General features: G+C 47.7%; 1 protein-coding gene across 2 annotated transcripts in view; it reads right to left on the bottom strand.

Moving 5' to 3' along the window:
• Nucleotides 1–3,232: 3,232 nt before the first annotated feature.
• Nucleotides 3,233–19,920, bottom strand: part of POP1 (POP1 homolog, ribonuclease P/MRP subunit) — a 47,628-nt gene continuing 30,940 nt past the window's right edge. Inside the window, exons 14-16 of one of the 2 annotated variants that reach the window (XM_028500468.2) lie at nucleotides 19,287–19,441; nucleotides 12,935–13,276; nucleotides 3,233–3,438 (exon numbers count right to left, since the gene is read on the bottom strand). In XM_028500468.2, the coding sequence (XP_028356269.1) occupies nucleotides 3,420–3,438; nucleotides 12,935–13,276; nucleotides 19,287–19,441 (516 nt within the window). In that variant the 3' untranslated portion in view covers nucleotides 3,233–3,419. Of the gene's footprint in view, nucleotides 3,439–9,255; nucleotides 11,758–12,934; nucleotides 13,277–19,286; nucleotides 19,442–19,920 lie in introns of those variants that run through there. The other variant, XM_007101334.4, reaches the window with a different exon arrangement.

The raw sequence follows: 19,920 nt of genomic DNA on the forward strand, positions 1-19,920 counted from the left end.
AAGAAAAGTTGGGGGCATCACAGGAGAGGAAGAAAGAGGAGCTGCAGAACTTGAGTGCAGCATAGACCTGCTCCATTCTCTTGTGGATGTTAGACTCTTTCTGGAAAAAGTTTTAGTTTAAGAGATGGTCCTGAGAAGCACCTGGCCCTGTCAGGAGACCTGGGCTCTGGTCCCAGCTGTGACTGGGTGACAGTGCGATGTCCCCTCCTCGGCAAAATGAGCGAGGGGGTTGGCCAAGACGTCTCTCAGTGCCTTTCAACTCCCAACCTGTCCCTGGACAGCCTGCCTTGCAGAGGCCCTGTATGTGTCCAGGGTCGGGGGTCATCACCATTGGCCCTCAGAGACCTCGGATGGAAGGAAAGGAGGACACAGAGCTCTGGCCTGGTGGGGGGGTGACAGATGGAAAGAATAACTCCACTCACTCTCATGAACAGGAGATTAACATTAATCCTCGTTGGGACTGCAGGGCTGGGCCCGAAGAGGCCCACACAAGCGGCCGGGGAAGGAGCAAGGCTCAGAGGGATACAGGCCGGGGAGCCGGGCCCACTGACTGGGGGGCAAGATGAAAAGAACCAGATGAGCTGAGGCTTCGAAAACCAAGACTGGGCAGAGCGGGAGGAGAGGCAAGTGCTGGGAGACCACCTCTCTGGGTTCAGAAAGACCATGCTGTGCTGTGTACCCACTCCTCTCTGGGCGGGGCTGTTTTTTAATTGCTTTCCTTTTTGGCTGATGTTTCAAACTTGAGCAGGCCAATTGGGAGATGTAATCACGGGCCTTTCATCCATGCCTATCAATGGCAAGATGAATGGTTTGGGTGGTGCTCGAATCATAAACAACAGCAGCATATGGGGCAAAAGGAAGAGAGAGAAAAGCAAGTGACATAAATCTATTGGGACTCCAGGGCCATCTTTCCTAGGAAAACATCAGGATGAGAACGACTTGATTCCCATGCCAGACCAAGAGCCAAAATTCTGAACACTCTTCACGTGGCACCAAAGGAGCAAGCTGTTGACCTTGCATGGCTTCAGGACATGCCCACGTCTGCTTCACGCTTGTGTCTGACCCTCCGCTGCCTGGCACAGAACACACACGACTCTGATGGTCCAGAAGGGTGAAGGACGGGGGGCAGAACAGCCTGGCGACCAGACCCCGAATCTGTATCTTTCCAGTAAATTACTGAATTTCTCCAAACCTCAGTTTCCTCATCTGTAAAATGGAGACAGTAATGAGAGTGTGGTTGTAAACAGTAACTAGAATATTGCGCACAAAGCCTAGTGCACAGTGAGCACTGTGTCAGTGCCTCTTTGTTACTGCTACTGACTGAAGGAAGTAGCTGGAAACTGAAGATCCATCCCACATGCCACGCTGGTATAATTAAGTTTTTTCATACCACAGGGAGATACAGGCTGAGGAAGCACTGGTGACGATGATGAGGGAGGCGTTATGCTGGGGTTTGGGGCTCCCTAGCCACCCCTGCTCCCCTCTTTCCTCTCTCCACTCCCCCTCAGACTCGGGGAGGTGTCCGCTGATTCAGGTTGCAAACGTGGCAGACACGCAGCCCATGGCCCCCATCCACTCTGGCCTCTGGGAGGGTGTGGTGGGCAGAGCTGTCTGGGATGACGCTAGCCCAGGAAGAACAAACCCCAGACCCCAAACCCGCATTGACCCCAGGCTGAAGGCCAGCTGCACCTTGGCTACCACTTCCTTCCCCGTCCAGGGTACCCCGTCCCGTGTGTTCAGCTAAACGAATGGCAAGCTTTTGGGGGAGCCAAGCTCTGCCCTTAGGAAAAAACAATTCCTACCTTCTCTCCTCTCTGTTCCAAAGGGATGGCTCTGCCTGCCACAGAGAGGCAGAAAACCAGGAATGACACATCAAGGAATTTAATGGGGTGAGATATTAGGCTTTGCATGAGAGCCCAAGTTCCAGGAGGACCTTCGAAGGAAATCTTTCTTTCGGTTTGGTGCCTCCTGCCACCCGGCTGGGGTGCCCGGAGGTCTTCAGCCACCTCAGTGCTCTGCGCTCTGGGGCCAGTTAGTGCCAAGCCAGCCAAGCTCCTGTCCACATGAGGTGCCACCACAGATGCCCCCGCCAAGGCGCCCATGGCGAAGGATTGTAGCTGCTTCTCAAAGGCTGCTCAGGCCTGCGTGGGCGTGAGGTCGGTGGACAGAACCAACTCAGGGCATCCGAGACGCCTGATGAGACCAAATGCAATCAGACACTCTGACTTCTCTCCGTAGATGCTTCGGGCTCCATGTCCCAATAGCATCACCAGGGAGTCGGGACCGGGCATCTCGGGCACGGCATCCGGCGCTTAACGCCTGAGGGGCTGAGGCCAAACGCCATCCCAGGCGCCACTGGAGCGTCTCCAGTGGGAGCTTGCAGGGCTTGGCAAAGTACCCATGAGTTACTTAAAGGGACATCAGGACACTGGGACTCCAGGGCCATTAGATGTTGGAAGAAAGACAAGTTCCTGACCAGATTATTCAGAAATTAAAAACCAGGCCTGTTTAAAACACACACACACACACACACACACACACACACAAGTTCCTGACCAGATTATTCAGAAATTAAAAAAAGTTTATAAAATACACACACACACACACACACACACACACACATACACACACACACACACACACATACACACAAAAACCTTAGGTCCTGCTAATTCATAACACCCCAAAAGAGCGACATTCAAATTTGTGAAAAGTCAGTGAGTGACAAAAATGTCAGAATCTTAGAAGTGGAAAAAAACCAAAAGATGCCTGTTCTGGTGATTCTCAGACATGATCCCACGAATGGCCTGTGTTGGAATCACAAAGGGAGCTTAATAAAAGTTACAGATTTCAGGGCCACCGATGCTCAGAAAATTGTGCTTCTATCAATCTCCGCAGGTGCTTCTGATGACAACCAGGTTTCGAAACCCCTGAATCGAGCTCGGCTGCTTCTGCAACTTTCCTGTGGACGTGAATCCCCGAGTGACTTTCTTCAAATGCAGACTCGTTTCAGGAGGTCTGGGGTACGGCCTGAGACCCTGCATTTCTAAGGCCGATGCTGCTGGTCTCGGGACCACATTCTAAGTAGCAAGACTGTTCTCCAACCTCCCCTTTATCGAAACCGGCAGAACGTGTCTCGGGACTTCGTAGAGCGTAAGTTCTTCTGTCTCAGGGCTGAAGGAATTCAGGGGGAGGCAGATGACAGGTAAGGAAAGAATTTATTAGTACAGGATGCTTGTGAGAGATACAAGCGGGCGGGCAAAGGAGTGGTGCCCTGAGAACTTAGTGGGCTACAGTTTTATAATCAAAGGAAAAGTTGGGGGGGAGGGGAAGACCACCTTCTTCCTCATTCTTGAGTAGACGTCACCGTTTCATCATCGGTTCCTCCTGCGTGTCGGGCAGGGGAGTTTTCTTGGTCCCTACATGGTCAAACTGGGACTGTCATGGCACGACGGAAATGAGCAAAAAGGCAAGTAACATATATTAAAATACGATAAACCACCTCAGGTTTCGGTCTAATTTCATCTTTTCCTTGTATTTCTGTCTTTAGTGTGTGCAGAGGAGCATGTCCTAGGAATCGTTAACTTACTGACCTCACTGGGCAGGATGTGGGTCTCACGTTACCATTGTTTTGTTGTTTGGGGGCATGTCTCACGCTTCTGTTGCATGTTTTGTTGCTAAGCAAGCCTGCTTGGTTTTGTTGTTAAGCAAGCCTGCTTTCTTTCTTTTTTTTTTTTTTTTTTTTTTTTTTGCGGTATGCGGGCCTCTCACCGTTGTGGCCTCTCCCGTTGCGGAGCACAGGCTCCGGACGCGCAGGCTCAGCGGCCATGGCTCACGGGCCCAGCCGCTCCGCTGCATGTGGGATCTTCCCGGACCGGGGCACGAACCCGCGTCCCCTGCGTCGGCAGGCGGACTCTCAACCACTGCGCCACCAGGGAAGCCCAAGCCTGCTTTCTTGAGTGATCATTAATTTATAGGGGACTCTCATACTTTTTTTGTCTACTTGCAAACCCCCAGTGGGATTAATTATTTAATCACCTACTTTGGCCCTTTTCTCTGTCCCTATCAATATTACCGAGGAAACGGATAAACTGAGCTGCAGGCAGGGGGGGAGGCTGAGAGAGGAACCGCTGAGTTAGGAGGAAAACAGTGAGGTGGGTGGAGATGAGCCAAAGGAAGCTGGAAGCTAGTTGGGCAAAAATGACGGGAGAGTCAGCCCTAGAGCCAGCAGAACATCCCCTCTGGGGGATTTCCTTACCAGGCAGGAGTCTTGGGACTTGTTTCCTAATGATGGTTGCAGGCGTACAATGGGGAATATTCAGAACCGTGCCAGGCGGGGCTCACCAAAGGAGAAAGGCTCTCCGCAGAGACACCCCACCCCCGGACGGAGAGGTGGCTGCGGCTGGACCATAGCTGTCCACACTTTGGCAAGATCAGCTTCAGAGTCTACGCGCCAACTGCTGGCACTTATTCCAGGAAGCTCATCAAGCACCTCCCCCATACAAGCGTGCATATGCGTGCGTGCGTGCGCACACACACACGCCCCTTGGCTCCTCAAAAGCGGCACCATGAGAGAGTCACCTATCCCGAGGGCTCTACCCCCGGGCACAGCTTTTGTTCAGCGCTTGCTGCAGCCCTGCCTTAGCTGCACCTCTTCTGCCTCGGGGCTTTGCACAGGCCTCCCTGGGATGCCCACGAGCGGACTCTGCCGTTCTAGCCCCTGTGCAAACCTGGAGGTGCAAGGAAATGAAGACTCCCTGGGCAACCCTTGCCCAGGAGGAATGAGAGCTGATACAGAGATTCCCCTCTCCTGGGCCTCACGTGGACAGTGCGGGGTGCCCTTACTGGCCCCCACAGGTGACCAGCTGAATAATGCACGCTTCATCGGCTCTCACTCCTTCTCCAGTCTCCTTTGCCCCGGCTCCGCGTTCCCGTTCCCTTAGGTCACTTCCTAAAACAAGCTACCTGCCCGTAAGCCATCCAGGCTCTGCTTTTGAGGAAAACCACGCTCACACACGCCTCAAGCAGTAGCGGCTAAATCCTGCAGGGCAAGGGAGGAGAAGGCTGGAGACTTCAGAGAGGACCCACAGTGAGCCAGAATGTTCGAGGCGCTCCCTAAAGCCAGCAGCCCCTGCCCGAGGCTCATGCAGCAGTGCAGGGGTGTTCTGAGAACAAATTATGTCTTGTCCAAAAAATAATTTAAGGTCCTCTGTGAGATGCTGGAAACAAGAGAAGGGAAGCTAAAAGAAATGAGGCTTGTTTAGCCTGGAGAAGAGAAAGCAAAAAGGTTAATAACTGACTTCCTAAAAGTAAAGTGCTGGTTCTCATGTTAGCCGACGGAAGCAGGGAGGAGGGGAGACAGGTGGAAGCTGGGGCTAAAGGGCCAGATCGCCCATCAGCATGCTGCCAAGGGGGAGATGGCATCTTCAGGTGAAGTAATGAGCTCCCCGTCATGGGAGGCATTCAGCAAACTTACTGGGGATAATGTGTATGGGATTTATTTTTTAGATGAGAGCTTTTCAAATTGTTTCTTCTCTAGGCCCCTCTTTAAAAATCATGGAGCCTTTTCAAAGTAGGATCTTGGGAGTCACACACACACACACACACACACACACACACACACACACACACACACACACACACACACACACACACACACACACACACACACACACACACACGACTGAATTGTATTCCAGTTCTGATGTTATTCCACAGCAGGCGGTTTTCTCATGAGGTCTTGGCACCACCTAGTGGCTCCTTAGTCCATTACAACATATACTGGGGATAGATGGTATTGTAGTTTGAACACAAACACCCTCTGATTAAGACATCGATTCAACAAAAATATATTAAATACAAGATACGGGTGAGGAATTCCCTGGTGGCGTAGTGGTTAAGAATCCGCCTGCCAATGCAGGGGACACGGGTTCGATCCCTGGTCCGGGAAGATCCCACGTGATGCAGAGCAACTAAGCCCGTGCGCCACAACTACTGAGCCTGTGCTCTAGAGCCCGCGAGCCACAACTACTGAGCCCGCGTGCTGAAGCCCGCCACCTACAGCCCGTGCTCCACAACGAGAAGCCACAGCGCACCGCAACAATGACCCAATGCAGCCAAAAATAAATAAATGAATGAATTTTTTAAAAAAGATATGGGTGAGGGACTGTGCTAGAATCTGAGGTGCAAAGGTAACCAAATAAGACATGGTCTCCCCTTCATGAAGCTCACAGCCTAATGGAAAGACAACAAACAAGTAAACAACAAAATAATCATGACACATTGTGCTGTCATCCATCAGGAAATAAATCCATTGTGTGATAGAAAATATTAGGCCAAGCTCAGCAGGATGGGATGAGAGGGACAGAGAGAGGTGCAGAAAGCATGGGGGAGGGGTGACAACATTCCATGAAGGCAAAGCACAGCACATGTCTGGTGGCATCAAGAGCCTGGCTGGTCAAGGAGCCTAAAGATCAGTGTGTTCAGGGCAAAATGAAAATGACGAACGGGGTGCAGTGAGGCTGGGGCAAGGACCTAGGAGTGGTCCGCGTTTGTAAACACTTCCTTAAGCGAAAGCACACGGGTGGTTAGGGTGGGTTCTTCCAGAACAGTACCTGGTTGAATTTTAATTTAAAAAAAAGAAGGAAAATGCCATTATGTGAACTTGGCTGTTTGCTCCAATGCAGTAGGACCCCATCCGGGGACATCAGTGACAGCTGCATGCCCTGCTGAAGACAGCCTACATCTAACTGCTCCTGCCCTGCACGATAAGCTGATAAGCTTCTGTGTCCCTGGCTAATTGCATTGAACCTCATATTAAAGTCTAGACCACGGGTTCTCAATCCTGGCTGCAAGTCACCTGGAGCTCATAAGAATCCCAAAGCCAGGCCACACCCCTGACTCGTGAAGTCGGCATCCCTGGGGGTGGGCCTCAAGTAGGAGATAGACAGGCCCCCGGACCAGACAGCTGGTTTGTCAAATGGAGCAAAACTGAAGTTTTGTTCTCAGCCAGACGAGAATGACACCCGTTTCCCTTCCTTCATTGATATGGAGGGAATGAACTAGCAGTGGGGAATTTCTTGCAGCAAAAATAGAAATGAATTTTCCTTTTCCTGAGAGCAAGGGGGAAAAAAGGGAACAGCGAACAGACTAGAGAAGAAGCATAACCTGGCCTGAAAGAGTTAATCACTCCTAGATTTTGTTTTGTTTTGTTTGTTATTTATTTATTTTTGGCTGAGTTAGGTCTTCGTTGCTGCACGCGGGCTTTCTCTAGTTGTGGTGAGCAGGGGCTACTCTTCGTTGCGGTGTGCAGGTTTCTCATTGCGGTGGCTTCTCTTGTTGCGGAGCACGGGCTCTAGAGCGCAGGCTCAGTAGTTGTGATGCACGGGCTTAGCTGCTCCGCGGCATGTGGGATCTTCCCGGACCAGGGCTCGAACCTATGTCCCCTGCATTGGCAGGCGGACTGTTACTAATCCGTCGTGTCTGTAACTAGATTTGTACTTCACAAAGCTAACCTCACTCCCTGACACTATGTAAATTACACTCTGCACCTATCACCCCTAACTTGGTGTGAGTTACATCCTGTGCCTATCACTCCCTATCCTTATTACAGCCTGGTGCTTACATTCCCTATACCCCCTTCTAACAAATCACCCCCTGGAGGGTCACCATTTCAGAGAGAAAGTCGCCGGCCGATAAACCAGAGACAAACGGACCCAATTTCCAGAATACCAGACCCAAGTTACCGGGCTGCCTGATGCCAGCTATGACTGTTTTGAAATAATGCAAAGGAAAAAGAATACAAGGCCTTCACTACTTTGATCCTTATCATATACCCCGGACTGCAAGCCCCGCGTATAAAATCTTCTCCGATTCCCCGAGGAGGGAGGCGCAGTTCTTGAGGCTCTAGCCTGCTGTGTCTTCCCTTCTGCCCGGCAGAAAAATAAAGCCATCTCTCTCATCCTCCAAAACCTCTGTCTCCCTATTTGTGTTCGGCATCGGTGCACAGAGGAGCCGAGATTTCGGCAACACCGCCTGCCACTGGCCGGGAAGAAAGAACTCACCCTGGGCAGGTGGCAGCCAAGACAGCAATGCAACATTGAGTACTAACTTCCGGTAAAAGGAGAATGAACATTTAGGGTCACGATAATCAAGCTCCATAAGGAACTGGCAACACGCACTTAAGCGGCACAGGTCCTGCATGGGTTTTTTATACATTATATATTGCTGATGCTATTTTCCTTAAAAGAAAACCGCCGACATACATCTCAATGCCTAGAAGGATATGCACCAGAAAGGTAACTGTGCCTACAACTTAGATGGTGAAAATCCAGGTGACTTTTAAGTTTTGTTATTGTTGTTGCTTATCTGCATTTTCTAGGTTTTTATGATGAATGTGGATTATTAATATAGAAACGTTACTTATGTAATATTTTTAAAAGGCAGAGCATAATCACACAGACAGAATCCTGTTTCATGCACAATTCAGGCGTGTAGCTGGTCTCCAGGTGCTCAGCTCACAACTTGGCTGTTCAGGACATTTCCTGACTGAATGAAATCTCTGCTGCTCAACCAGAGGGCAGGAGCCACACTGTACTTATTCGGTTGCTCGGCAGACACCTAGTAGGATCACCATAAACACGTCCATTCATTTCATTGCTATACGGAATAAGACCATTCCTATCAGTCTTTTTCACAATAGAAATGGACAATTTCCTGTTTATCTATTTATGCAAATTCTGTCACACTGTTTTGCAAGGTATATTGCATGCAACTAGCATTCTCCAGACAACAGGTATGCAAAAAAAAAAAGTGGTGGTCTGTGAAAGACAGATTTCCTTCCTATAGGTATTTGCAGAGCCTCAACTATACAAATATTCATTGTGGATCTGCAATAGGAGGGTACAGTATATGGCCTTCCCCAAATTTACGTAGCCATGAAACACTTTTTTCCCAGGAAACATCTCCAGGGACCAGTGCTCCCAGGAATGTATTTTGGGAAATGCTAGTCTATCCTCTTAGCGCATAGTTCTTTGACGTGCCACCACAAAGCAGAGCAATTGTGCCCTGTCCCCTGTGATGAGGGCAGGGCAGCAGGGCCCACGCGGGGTGCTGTATGGAATGAGACGCAGTGACACAGCTCTCTCAGACTTCTGTCATCAAGCGAGCTAAGACACAGAAGTGGATTAGAGCCTAGAAAACAAATGAGGAATGGCCCATCAAATATTAACAACCAAGCACCAGGTGACATTTTAATTTATTCTGCTTACAGAAACCAAAAAAAAAATTATACTATTTTTTTCAGTCTCATCTGCGTTGGACACAAATACTTTCAGAGGCAGGGTGAGAGGGAAAATGACAGGCGGTTCACTGGCTACTGTTAACACTGCCGTATCTCACCCCAACTTGTCTCTCCCAAAGACAGTCACTGCCAAACGCTACTGCAAAAACACAATGCATTTACGTCAGTAACCCCTAACTGTACATTTAAATAGAAAATTAATACTAATCCCACCTAAGCTCTGCTAGAAATGTATGGCAGAAAACGACGGAGTAAGAGTATGAGTGAGACATGCACAGCCACTAAAAGCTGATGAGCACCTAGCTTCCCTGCAAGTGAAAAAAAGCAGTGATGACGCCACTCTTCCTATGGGGCAGGATGAGACCCCTTTTTTATACCCTGCTCGAAATGTCAGGTGGACAATGGGACTGCATGAACGTTTAAAAGCAGCTCGACATTTTAGCTATCACCTTGCAGAGGTCATCGCTGCACTGCACGGCCGCACTTCCCAAAGTATGTCCCTAAGAACACTGGTCCTTGGAAACAGAATTTGGGGCTCAAAAAGATCTATAAGATACTATAGACTACTATCCACTTCTTAGAGAATCACAATGTACATTATCACATGGAAGGTTCTAGAAGTCCTTTAAAAAGAAGTGCTTAACTGTATTTATTTATTTATTTATTTTTGGCTGCATTGGGTCTTTCTTGCTGAGTGCAGGCTTTCTCTAGCTGTGGCGAGCAGGGGCTACTCTTCATTGCAGTGCGCAGGCTTCTCATTACGGTGGCTTCTCTTGTTGCGGAGCACGGGCTCTAGGCGCGCAGGCCTCAGCACTTGTGGCATGCGGGCTCAGTAGTTGTGGCTCGCAGGCTCTAGAGCGCAGGCTCAGTAGTTTGTGGCGCACGGGCTTAGTTGCTCTGCGGCGTGTGGGATCTTCCCGGACCAGGGCTCAGACCCGTGTCCCCTGCACTGGCAGGCGGATTCTTAACCACTGTGCCACCAAGGAAGGACCGCTTAACTGTATTTAACCCAGAATTTCCCACTCTGTCCTTGGACTCTTTTCCTTAGGTAACATACTTCACAGAATATATTTTGAGAAATGCTCCTCTATGGCTTTGAAAAATTCTTTGCAGAAACAAAGCACAGAAAAATTAAGTAACTCCTGGAATCACGCGCTAGTCAACAACACAGAGGACGAGTGGTCATAAAACCACAGACCACCACTCTAGTTCCATCTCAACACTTTTGCCATAAACTGAACCTGCCTGAAAAGAGGCAACAATACATTTTCCACGATTTCCTTCTTTATGGTGTAAAGCGTTGGGCATGCTGATCACAGTACAGAATTGAACGTGGCCCACAGGGGCCCATACTTCATGCACAGAGACCAGATGTTTCTAGTCTTTTCCTCTTCTGTAACAATCAAATCATTCAACAACCGTCGTCGCTTATCACGTGACTACAAGATTTTTCAAATAGACTTGACAGCCCTTTGTGCTTAATAGGACACAAGAAAACAATAGAGCTTCTAATTATTTTCAGCAAGAATTACACAGACCAAGAAATCAAAATACAAAAGCTTTTGGCTATATAGGCCAAAAAATTTTAAAGTATTACAGCAAGGACAGGGAAAGATGGAAATCAAGGACATTACTGGAATGAGGTAAACATTTCATCCATTTGCATAAATACATAATTGTTTTAATTCTCGTTTCCAAGGAATTTAACATGATATATTGAAACGGAAGACAGCAAAAACAACTCTCCAGTTGTGCGACTTGGCAAACACAGTTACTATCTGTGCCAGGATGTAAACCGACCTCACACCTCAATAGCGATTCTCGCAAATCGATACTGCAGAGAGGCAGGCGGCCTCAGCAACACGAGACCCCTCTCCACTCCTGGCTGGCTGGACAGCATATCCAGCAAGCCCGTCAAACTAACAAACCCCAGGGCTTCCCCACAGCCGACAGCCATGGAAAAATCTCCCTGTGTGACAAAGCCAAGGAGAACTCTGGAGCAGTGAGAAGTCACAACCGGGAGAGGGCCTGACCACAAGCCCAGGGTCAGAGGCTGGTGTCCAGCTGCAGGGTCCCCCTCTGCCAGGCCCTCAGATGCAGCACAGCCTCGCTTCTGCCTCTTCTCTAGTTTCTTCTTCTCCTTCAGTTTCCGGATCTGGCTCTTGAATGGGTCACTATGCTTGGGCTCCTGGGGCCCACAGTACAGCCGATCCTGGCTAAGCTGGAGGAGGTCCTCCTCAGCTGGAACACAGATCATGGTGTGCGGCTCGGGGCTGCCCTTCCTGAGCAGGGACAGCCTGACCCACACCAGGGCCTTGGGGAAGCGGTCCAGGATGAACAGGCAGGCCTCTCTGCTCAATTCTTGCTGCCCTGTGCCAGGAGCTCGTGGGGCTGCCCGACTGTCGCCAGAACTGGGTCCACACCAGGCTGACAGCTGCCTCAGTAATTTTCTACTCCTGCATGAAGTGGGAGACACACGTTTTGAGGATATTTTGTTCAAGGAGAAAATATGCAGTTAGAAGACGGCACATTGCTAGAGTTCATTTGATTTTTTAATACTCTATAGGGGGAAAGGATCAAAATTTCGATTTTTCAAAAATCAAAAAATACACATTTAGGGCTTCCCTGGTGGCGCAGTGGTCGAGAGTCCGCCTGCCGATGCAAGGGACGCGGGTTCGCGCCCCGCTCCGGGAAGATCCCACATGCCGCGGAGCGGCTGGGCCCGTGAGCCATGGCCGCTGGGCCTGCGCGCCCGGAGCCTGTGCTCCGCAACGGGAGGGGCCACAACAGTGAGAGGCCCGCGTACCGCAAAAAACAAACAAACAAAAAGAAAACACATGTACACATTTGTGTAATGATACTTTTCTTTTTATGTGTCTACTACTCTGAGACTCAAGGATTAAAGGTTTAAAGTTGAAGGCAGAGAAAAATAAGACGGTGGAGTAGAATCTATGGCTATATGCACAGTGAGAGGATTCGAGTAAAAAGGAACTGATGTTTTGATGAAAAAAGAAACTCTAAGGGACGCTTATCTGAAAAGTAAGAAGGAAGGATATGAACTTACTGTACAGAAAAATAAGTATAAAGCAAAGGGGTGGCACTCTTTTAAAATCAGAGCACAGAATAAAGGGTAAATGATAAGCAGAATCGAATAGCCTGCAGCAGCACCGAGAGAACACATTTTACACAGTAACCTCTGTGATATGACAATACCACAATGAATGGGGATCTAGTTGGTCACAAATGCAGATCATTCAAAAGCAATGGGAAGAAATCTAATTCAACGACTTGAAGAATGCTTGCAGGGGTTCTTCATTACTTAAGATCACAATCGTGAGGGGACTGCTTTGTGAGCAAAGACTAAATAAAATAGGTCATAAACTGCCTTGGTTTAGGTCTACTGATGCGCTATTTTAAATCATTTCGTCAGTCAGCATCATGCCCCAAATCAAATGCATGTGATTTAGCCTTCTCCCTGGGCCCTCTATGATTCACTGGCTTTCCCTTGCAGAAGGTCCATAAATTCACTTGGGCTTTGTGTAAAGGAACGATGATAACTTTTACTTCCTGTAGCCTGGTCAGTACCAAAAAACAAACAATCCAAAAACGTACCCGGAAGTCGTGTGCACTCACCTCAGAACGCAGAGGAGACTGCCGCTGGCACCCTGGCCCACTACCCCCTCAGTCCCCACCCGGGCTGGACCATCTGTGGCCATCACTCCCTGGGGCTCGCTGGAGTCGTTTAGGGGCGTGCCCTCGTCACCAGACAGCTGACGAGTCCTTCCAGGCATGGGAACACCAGGCACCACATCTCTCCTCAGGCTACTCTCCTCACCACCTGGAGAGGAGGCTGCAGACGATTCGTCTTGGGCCTGGACTCTTGATTCCCAGTCTCGAGTTAACTGCTCCCAGGGACAGCAGAAAGGTGCCAGGGTGCCAAGCTTAACGTAGTTGGGCCGTTTTGCCGGAGGGCGTCTAATGGAAATCAAAGAGGAGAACCAATTTTGAACGATTTAGGAGGCACAGTCAAAATAACCATGGCCACCGTACTCCATCTCTATTTTAAAAACAAACATACAAAAAAGTTTTCTAAGAAATACGATTTTAAAAAATAATAATAACCAACTCTACTGGCTGAGCTTTTTTGTTTTCTTCGGTTTTTACTGTAATAGATAATGCACCCACAAAGTCGCCCAACATGCATCACTCCGGGGAGTGCCACTCCTGAAGAACTGCAGGTAAAGGGTGCTCCTGGAGCTGTGCAGTGATGCCCCTGAATACTCACAGGGTTTGAAGTTCAAAAGGTACAAAAGGGGGACTTCCCTGGTGGTCCAGTGGTTAAGAATCTGCCTTCCAACGCAGAGGACGCGGGTTCGATCCCTGGTCAGGAAACTAAGATCCCACATGCCATGGGGCAACTAAGCAACTCTGAGCCCACGCACTCTGGAGCCCGTGTGCCCCAACTAGAAAGCCCACGCGCCGCAACTAGAGAGCCTGCATGCCGCAACTACCGAGCCTGTGCACCACAACTAGAGAGAAGCCCACGCACCGCAACTAGAGAGCGCACCACAGCTAGAGAGAAGCCCACGCGCTGCAACACAAGATCCCACGTGCTGCAACTAAGACCTGATGCAGCCAAAAATAAAAAAAATTTTTTTTTAAAAAGGTACAAAAGGGGTGATGGTGAAGTTTCTCTCTCACCCTTGACCTCTGGTGACCCAGCTGTCCTCCACAGAGACGATATCATCATCTGTTTCTTATATATCCTTCTAGAGACATTTTATAAACTTACAAGCAGATATGTACATATTTCTTTTTTTACCCATTTTACACAAATGGTGGCAAACCGATCCTGTACTCTCTTGCTTAACTTTATTATTTAACAAAATATCTTGGAGGTCATTTTATATTAGCACATCAAGACATCCCTCACTCTTTTGCACAAGTCTTATCCCACTGGATGGTTATACCTTAAGTTATTTAGACAGTCCTCTCCTGCAGGACATTTTGGCTATTTTCAAGCTTTTGCTTCTACAAACGATGCTGCCATGAATGACCTTGAACATGTTGTACAAGTACAAGTATATCCACAGGATAAAGTCCTGGGAGTGGAAGTGCTAAGGCAACGAGTATTATTAGCACTTGCAATTTTGACAGATATTTCCAAACTGCCCTCCACATGGGTGATACCAAATGACCTTTCCAGCAACATGTAAGTGAGGGAGAACCTCAAAAAACCACAAACTAGTGGGAACCAGGGCCTGCTCTGGTATGTAATGACCCCAAGAGGTAGGGAGCAGCCTGGCCATGGGCCCTTCTGGGCTGGGGTACTCTGTGGGAGTCCCAGCCTGCACCCTCAGGCTGATGGTCTCCTCGGGGACAGGCCCAGACATTCTTTCCCCCCTTTGTTTCTTACTGTGTGCTATGCCCTAGGACCTCAAATGGAAATGAACCTGTACGCTTAATCAGAGGTTCAGTTTGAGCCTATATTCTGGAGATTGAACCAAATGTGTTCTGGCCTCCTGAGAGGGGCAGCTGGTGAAAAACCCTCTCAGGGTACTTGCCTCACCCAGAAACGTTTAAAAAGAGAGATGGGCAGTTTACAGAAAAAGAGACAAAACATGGTGAAAACACTTAAGAGTACTCAACCTCACCTGTAAGCAAACAAACAAAAAATGAAGACGGTAAGATGCCATTTTTTCATCTATGTTTTGTCAGTATTAAAAGATCGTTAAGGACTTCCCTGGTGGTGCAGTGGTTAAGAATCCGCCTGCCAATGCAGGGGACACGGGTTTCAGCCCTGGTCCGGGAAGATCCCACATGCCGCGGAGCAGCTAAGCCCGTGCACCACAACTACTGAGCTTGTGCTCTAGAGCCCGCGAGCCACAACTACTGAAGCCCGCGTGCCTAGAGCCTGTGCTCCACGACAAAGAGAAGCCACCAAAACTAGAGAAAGCCCGCATGCAGCAACAAAGACCCAACGCAGCCAAAAATAAATAAATAAATAAATTTATTTTTTTTTAATTAATTAAAAAAATAAAATAAAAGGTTGGTAATAGCCCATGTTATCGAGACGCGAGGGAAAACAGGCACCCTCAGAACTAGAGGTAAAATTCTACACTAATACTAATAGCAATCTGTCAATAGTACATCAAATTCTCAAAGCATGCAGATTTTTTTTTTTTTTTAACCAGGAATCTTATTTATGAGATTGAGCCTCAGGTCCTTCTTTGCCTTCTTTTCCCCTACAGCTCCTCTCAAGCGATAGCTCTTTCTTTTTCACACCCCACAGGCCTCGGGGTGGGCATATTCCTCCTGATGCCCCCAGACCGCTTTTCTTCTCCTTCCTGCTCCCGTGAAGCACAAGCCATCAGATAGACCACTGGCTCCCCCTGCTCAGCCAGGGCCCCGGTCAACTCCCCAGGCACCCCATTCCCCGCCACACTGCCTGCCTTCCCCTCCATCCCGACCCATTCTCAATGGCTTCAGCAGCTACATGTACCATCCTTCTAGTAACCTGGCCCACCAGAAACTTCTCACACCTTTCACTTCACCCCATCTCAACCACCCACTCTCCCGGTCACCCCTTACCTTTTGGTCACTGCCAACGCCTGCGCCACCTTAAAATCTCAATTTCAAGTATCCTTCACTCAGAATGATGCCTCCTATTTTGCCTGCCCATTCACCTCTCCACGGCAATAATTCCTCAACCAGTGGAACTTACTACGGTAAGTCCCCTACATACGAATGAGTTCCGTTCCAAGAGCGAATTCGTAAGTCCAATTTGTTCGTAAGTCCAACAAAGTTAGCCGAGGTACCCAACTAACACAATCGGCTATATAGTGCTGTAATAGGTTTATAGTATCAATACTTTTCACACAAATAATACATAAAAAACAAACACAAAAAATAAAGAAAACATTTTTAATCTTACAGTACGGTACCTTGAAAAGTACAAGTAGTACAAATACAACAGCTGGCATAGAGGGGCTGGCATCGAGTGAACAGGCAAGAAGAGTTACTGACTGGAGGAGGAGAGGGGGTGGGAGACGGTAGAGCTGAAGGATCCTCAGCAACAGGAGACGGAGGGCAAGCTGCAAATTCACTCAGGCCTGACGTTGATGGAACACACGTTCACATCGTTGAAAGTTCGCAACTTGAAGGTTCGTATGTAGGAGACTTACTGTATCCGTTTACCACTTCATCCCTGCTCACTACCGTCCTCACATCTCTCTCCTTGGAAGCCTAGATGCCACAGTTCCTAAGAGAGTCACTCCCTTTACACATACCCTCAAGTCCCTCCTCCGGCAAAGGCCCTCCTGGTTACATTCAACCCTCCACTACCCCACGCCAGCACCTCACTGGTAGAACATGGCTGTGGAAGAACATGCAGGAGTCCTGAGGGGTCTCACTATCAACACAACTTAAGTGGACTCTTACATTTCTTACAAATCTGATACGTTTCTCCAGTCGATTCTATCTTCCACTCTCCCAGAACACTGTTTATATCAATTCCTCTCTCCTCAAATCTCCAACAGCCTCTCTCCCCCTTATTCCTAGATGATAACCTTGCCTACTTTTCAATGAGAAGACGGTCACAATCAGACTACTACCCAGCCTCTGCACAGAGTCTAGCCTACCTAAATCTGTATTCACATTTTCAGAGTCAGCCTTCCAGCCTATTAAAATAAGACAGCTAAGCCTGATCCTAAGGAATGCCACTCCTCCCCTTGTGCCCTGGATGCTACCCCATCTTCCTCACTCGAGGGCTTTGCTCTTGCCATTTTAGCCTCCCTCCCCTTGCCTGGATCCCTCCCACTAGTGTAGAAACATGTACTTCCATCAAGAATAAGCTCCACAAGGGCAGAGCAGACTTTGCCCGTCCTGTCCCCTGCTGCAGCCTCAGTGCCTAGAAAGGTTTTTGACACATGGCAAGTTCTAAGTAAACATGTGCTAAATGAATAAATCAGACAAATACGTAGAGATACAAATGGAAAGCTGCTCACAGACGCACAGAGCAAAAAATCAGAAAGAACCTAAAGGGCCACTGATAAAACACAGAACAGCCATACTGCATTGGTAAACTACAACTCACTGGGCAAACCTGGCCCGCTGCCTGTTTTTGTATGACCCACGAGCTAGGAATGGTTTTTACATTTTTTAATGGTTGAAAAAAACACAAGAGGGAATTCCCTGAAGGTCCAGTGGTTAGGACTCCGCGCTTCCACTGCAGGGGGCCCGGGTTTCATTCCTGGTTGGGGAACTAAGATCCCACAAGCCGCACGGTGCAGCCAAAAAAAAGAAAAAAGAAAAGAAAAAAACACAAGAGAATAATATCTTGTGGCACATGAAAATGCTATGAAATTCAAATAGGATTGTCCATAGCGTGAGCCTGGAACACAGCCGTGCTCACTCATTTATGCATCCTCTGAGGCTGCTTTTGTGCCACATGGCAGAGTTGAGCAGCTGCCATGGAGACCAAAGGGCCCACAAAGCCAGAAATAGTTATCATCTGGCCCTTTACAGAAAAAGTTTGCCAACTCTTGGTTTAAAGTCATATTTATTGATATGGGAAAACTTTCCATAATATACAGCTAAATGAAAAAAGCAGGTTTCAAAATAGTATATGTAATACAATGCCTTAAAAAAAATTTGTCTATGAAAAATTTATATACATAAAAAAATCTAAAGGGTGAGAAATAAGTATTACTGTCAATTATTATTTAACAGGCATGGAGAAGCCCCTGCACACTATGGGAGGCATAGGATGTACAACACACAACGGCTGCCCTCAAAGGGCTTGTAAACCAGCAATCCAGGAACGTATCCCCATTCACTCACTCACTCATTCATCCATCATTCAAACAATAGCTGGAAAGCCAAGCAGGGACTGTCTCTGGGGTTGCAGCAGTGCACAGGAGAGCACAACTGTGGAGCTCACAGTCAAGGAAATACAACATTCAATTAGTCACCCATTCATCAGTCAACAAAAAAAAAGGTATTAAAGCCCACTGTGCACTAGGCACTGGCTAGATACTGCAGATGCCACAACAAACAAGAGAGTTTTTGTGCTTCTAGAAGTCTACAGTTCAGTAGAAAATACAGGTGCCCTATGTTTCCTTTCCAGAGTATAAAGGAAATAAAGCCCCTCACTGGCCACTCCTCCAATAGAAAAAGAAAAAAGTCTAGATGGATAGATACCAAAATGTAAAAACAGTGCTTATCTCTCTGGATAAAAGGAATATACCAGTTTATAAAGTATTCTTGTATGTTTCCATACTTTCATTAAAATTCATAAGTATGTACTCCATCTATAACCGTTACGAAAAACACAATTTCCATTTTGAGGAGGCAGGGCTCAGTAGCAGGAATCAATTAACAAGCGCCTGGAACTCAGGTCCACAGCTTAGGTGCACACCCATCATCAGTGAAGCAAATAACCAAGAGAAAGGTTTGTAACCTGCATGGGCTATAAAATCTAGATATAGGGCAATCTCCTGACCTAAGTAGTATCTTCTTAATTATGCCTTGGGAACGTTGACAAGTCTAGGAACTCCACATTATACAGTAAGAGTCCCTGAAGCCAGGACAAACATGATTGTTCAATGTGTCTTCCCCTTAAGACATCAAACTAGGGACTTCCCTGGTGATGCAGTGGTTAAGAACCCACCTGCCAATGCAGGGGACACGGGTTCGAGCCCTGGTCCAGGAAGATCCCACACGCTGCGGAGCAACTAAGCCCGTGCACCACAACTACTGAGCCTGCGCCCTGGAGCCCACATGTCACAACTACTGAAGCCCGCACGCCTAGAGCCCATGCTCTGCAACAAGAGAAGCCACCGCAATAAGAAGACCACGCACCTCAACGAAGAGTAGCCCCTGCTCGCAAAAGCCCACACTCAGCAATAAAGACCCAACGCAGCAAAAAATAAATAAATTTATTAAAAGAATAAAAGACATCAAACTAGAGAAGCCAGTTTCTTACCTTTTGTACTTTTCAAGAAGATTCTTAGCTTGCTCTTCAGCAAAGAGAATCCCAGCAGGGCAGTCTGGGAAATCACCTGGGACATTAGGTGACCTTTTATACTGAGAATGCACTACAGTCTCTTTTAATCCTCCAACTCTTGCACCTCGATAGATCTAAAAGAATGCCAGAAAGATCCTGTCACTATACCAACTTAAAGTGAAACTGCTGAATTCTTTGTACGGGGAAAAATGGGAAACCTAAATACCCATCAAAAATAGAATGGATAAATACACTGGGGAACTACCCCATAATGGGTTACCATACAATAGTAAAAATGAATGAAATAGAGCTTCACCAATCAACATGGAAAAATCTCAATGTTGAGTGAATATTGCAAGCTGTGAAAGCATTTATACAAGGAATAAAGCTTAAAAACGTCAAATATAGCTATTTTATTTTAGGATATACACACACTTAATAAAGCTATAAAAACATGCATGATAGTGACAAACACCAAAAATAGGACTAGTGATTCCTTTAGAAGGAGAGAGGGAAATAGGATTGGAGAGGGATACACAGAGTGCTTCCAATGAACCTATAATGTCTTATTTCTTAAGCTGGATGGCGGGTGAAAGGTACACAGGTATACCTT

The sequence above is a fragment of the Physeter macrocephalus genome, chromosome 15, assembly GCF_002837175.3.
Source record: "Physeter macrocephalus isolate SW-GA chromosome 15, ASM283717v5, whole genome shotgun sequence".
Lineage (NCBI taxonomy): Eukaryota > Metazoa > Chordata > Mammalia > Artiodactyla > Physeteridae > Physeter > Physeter macrocephalus.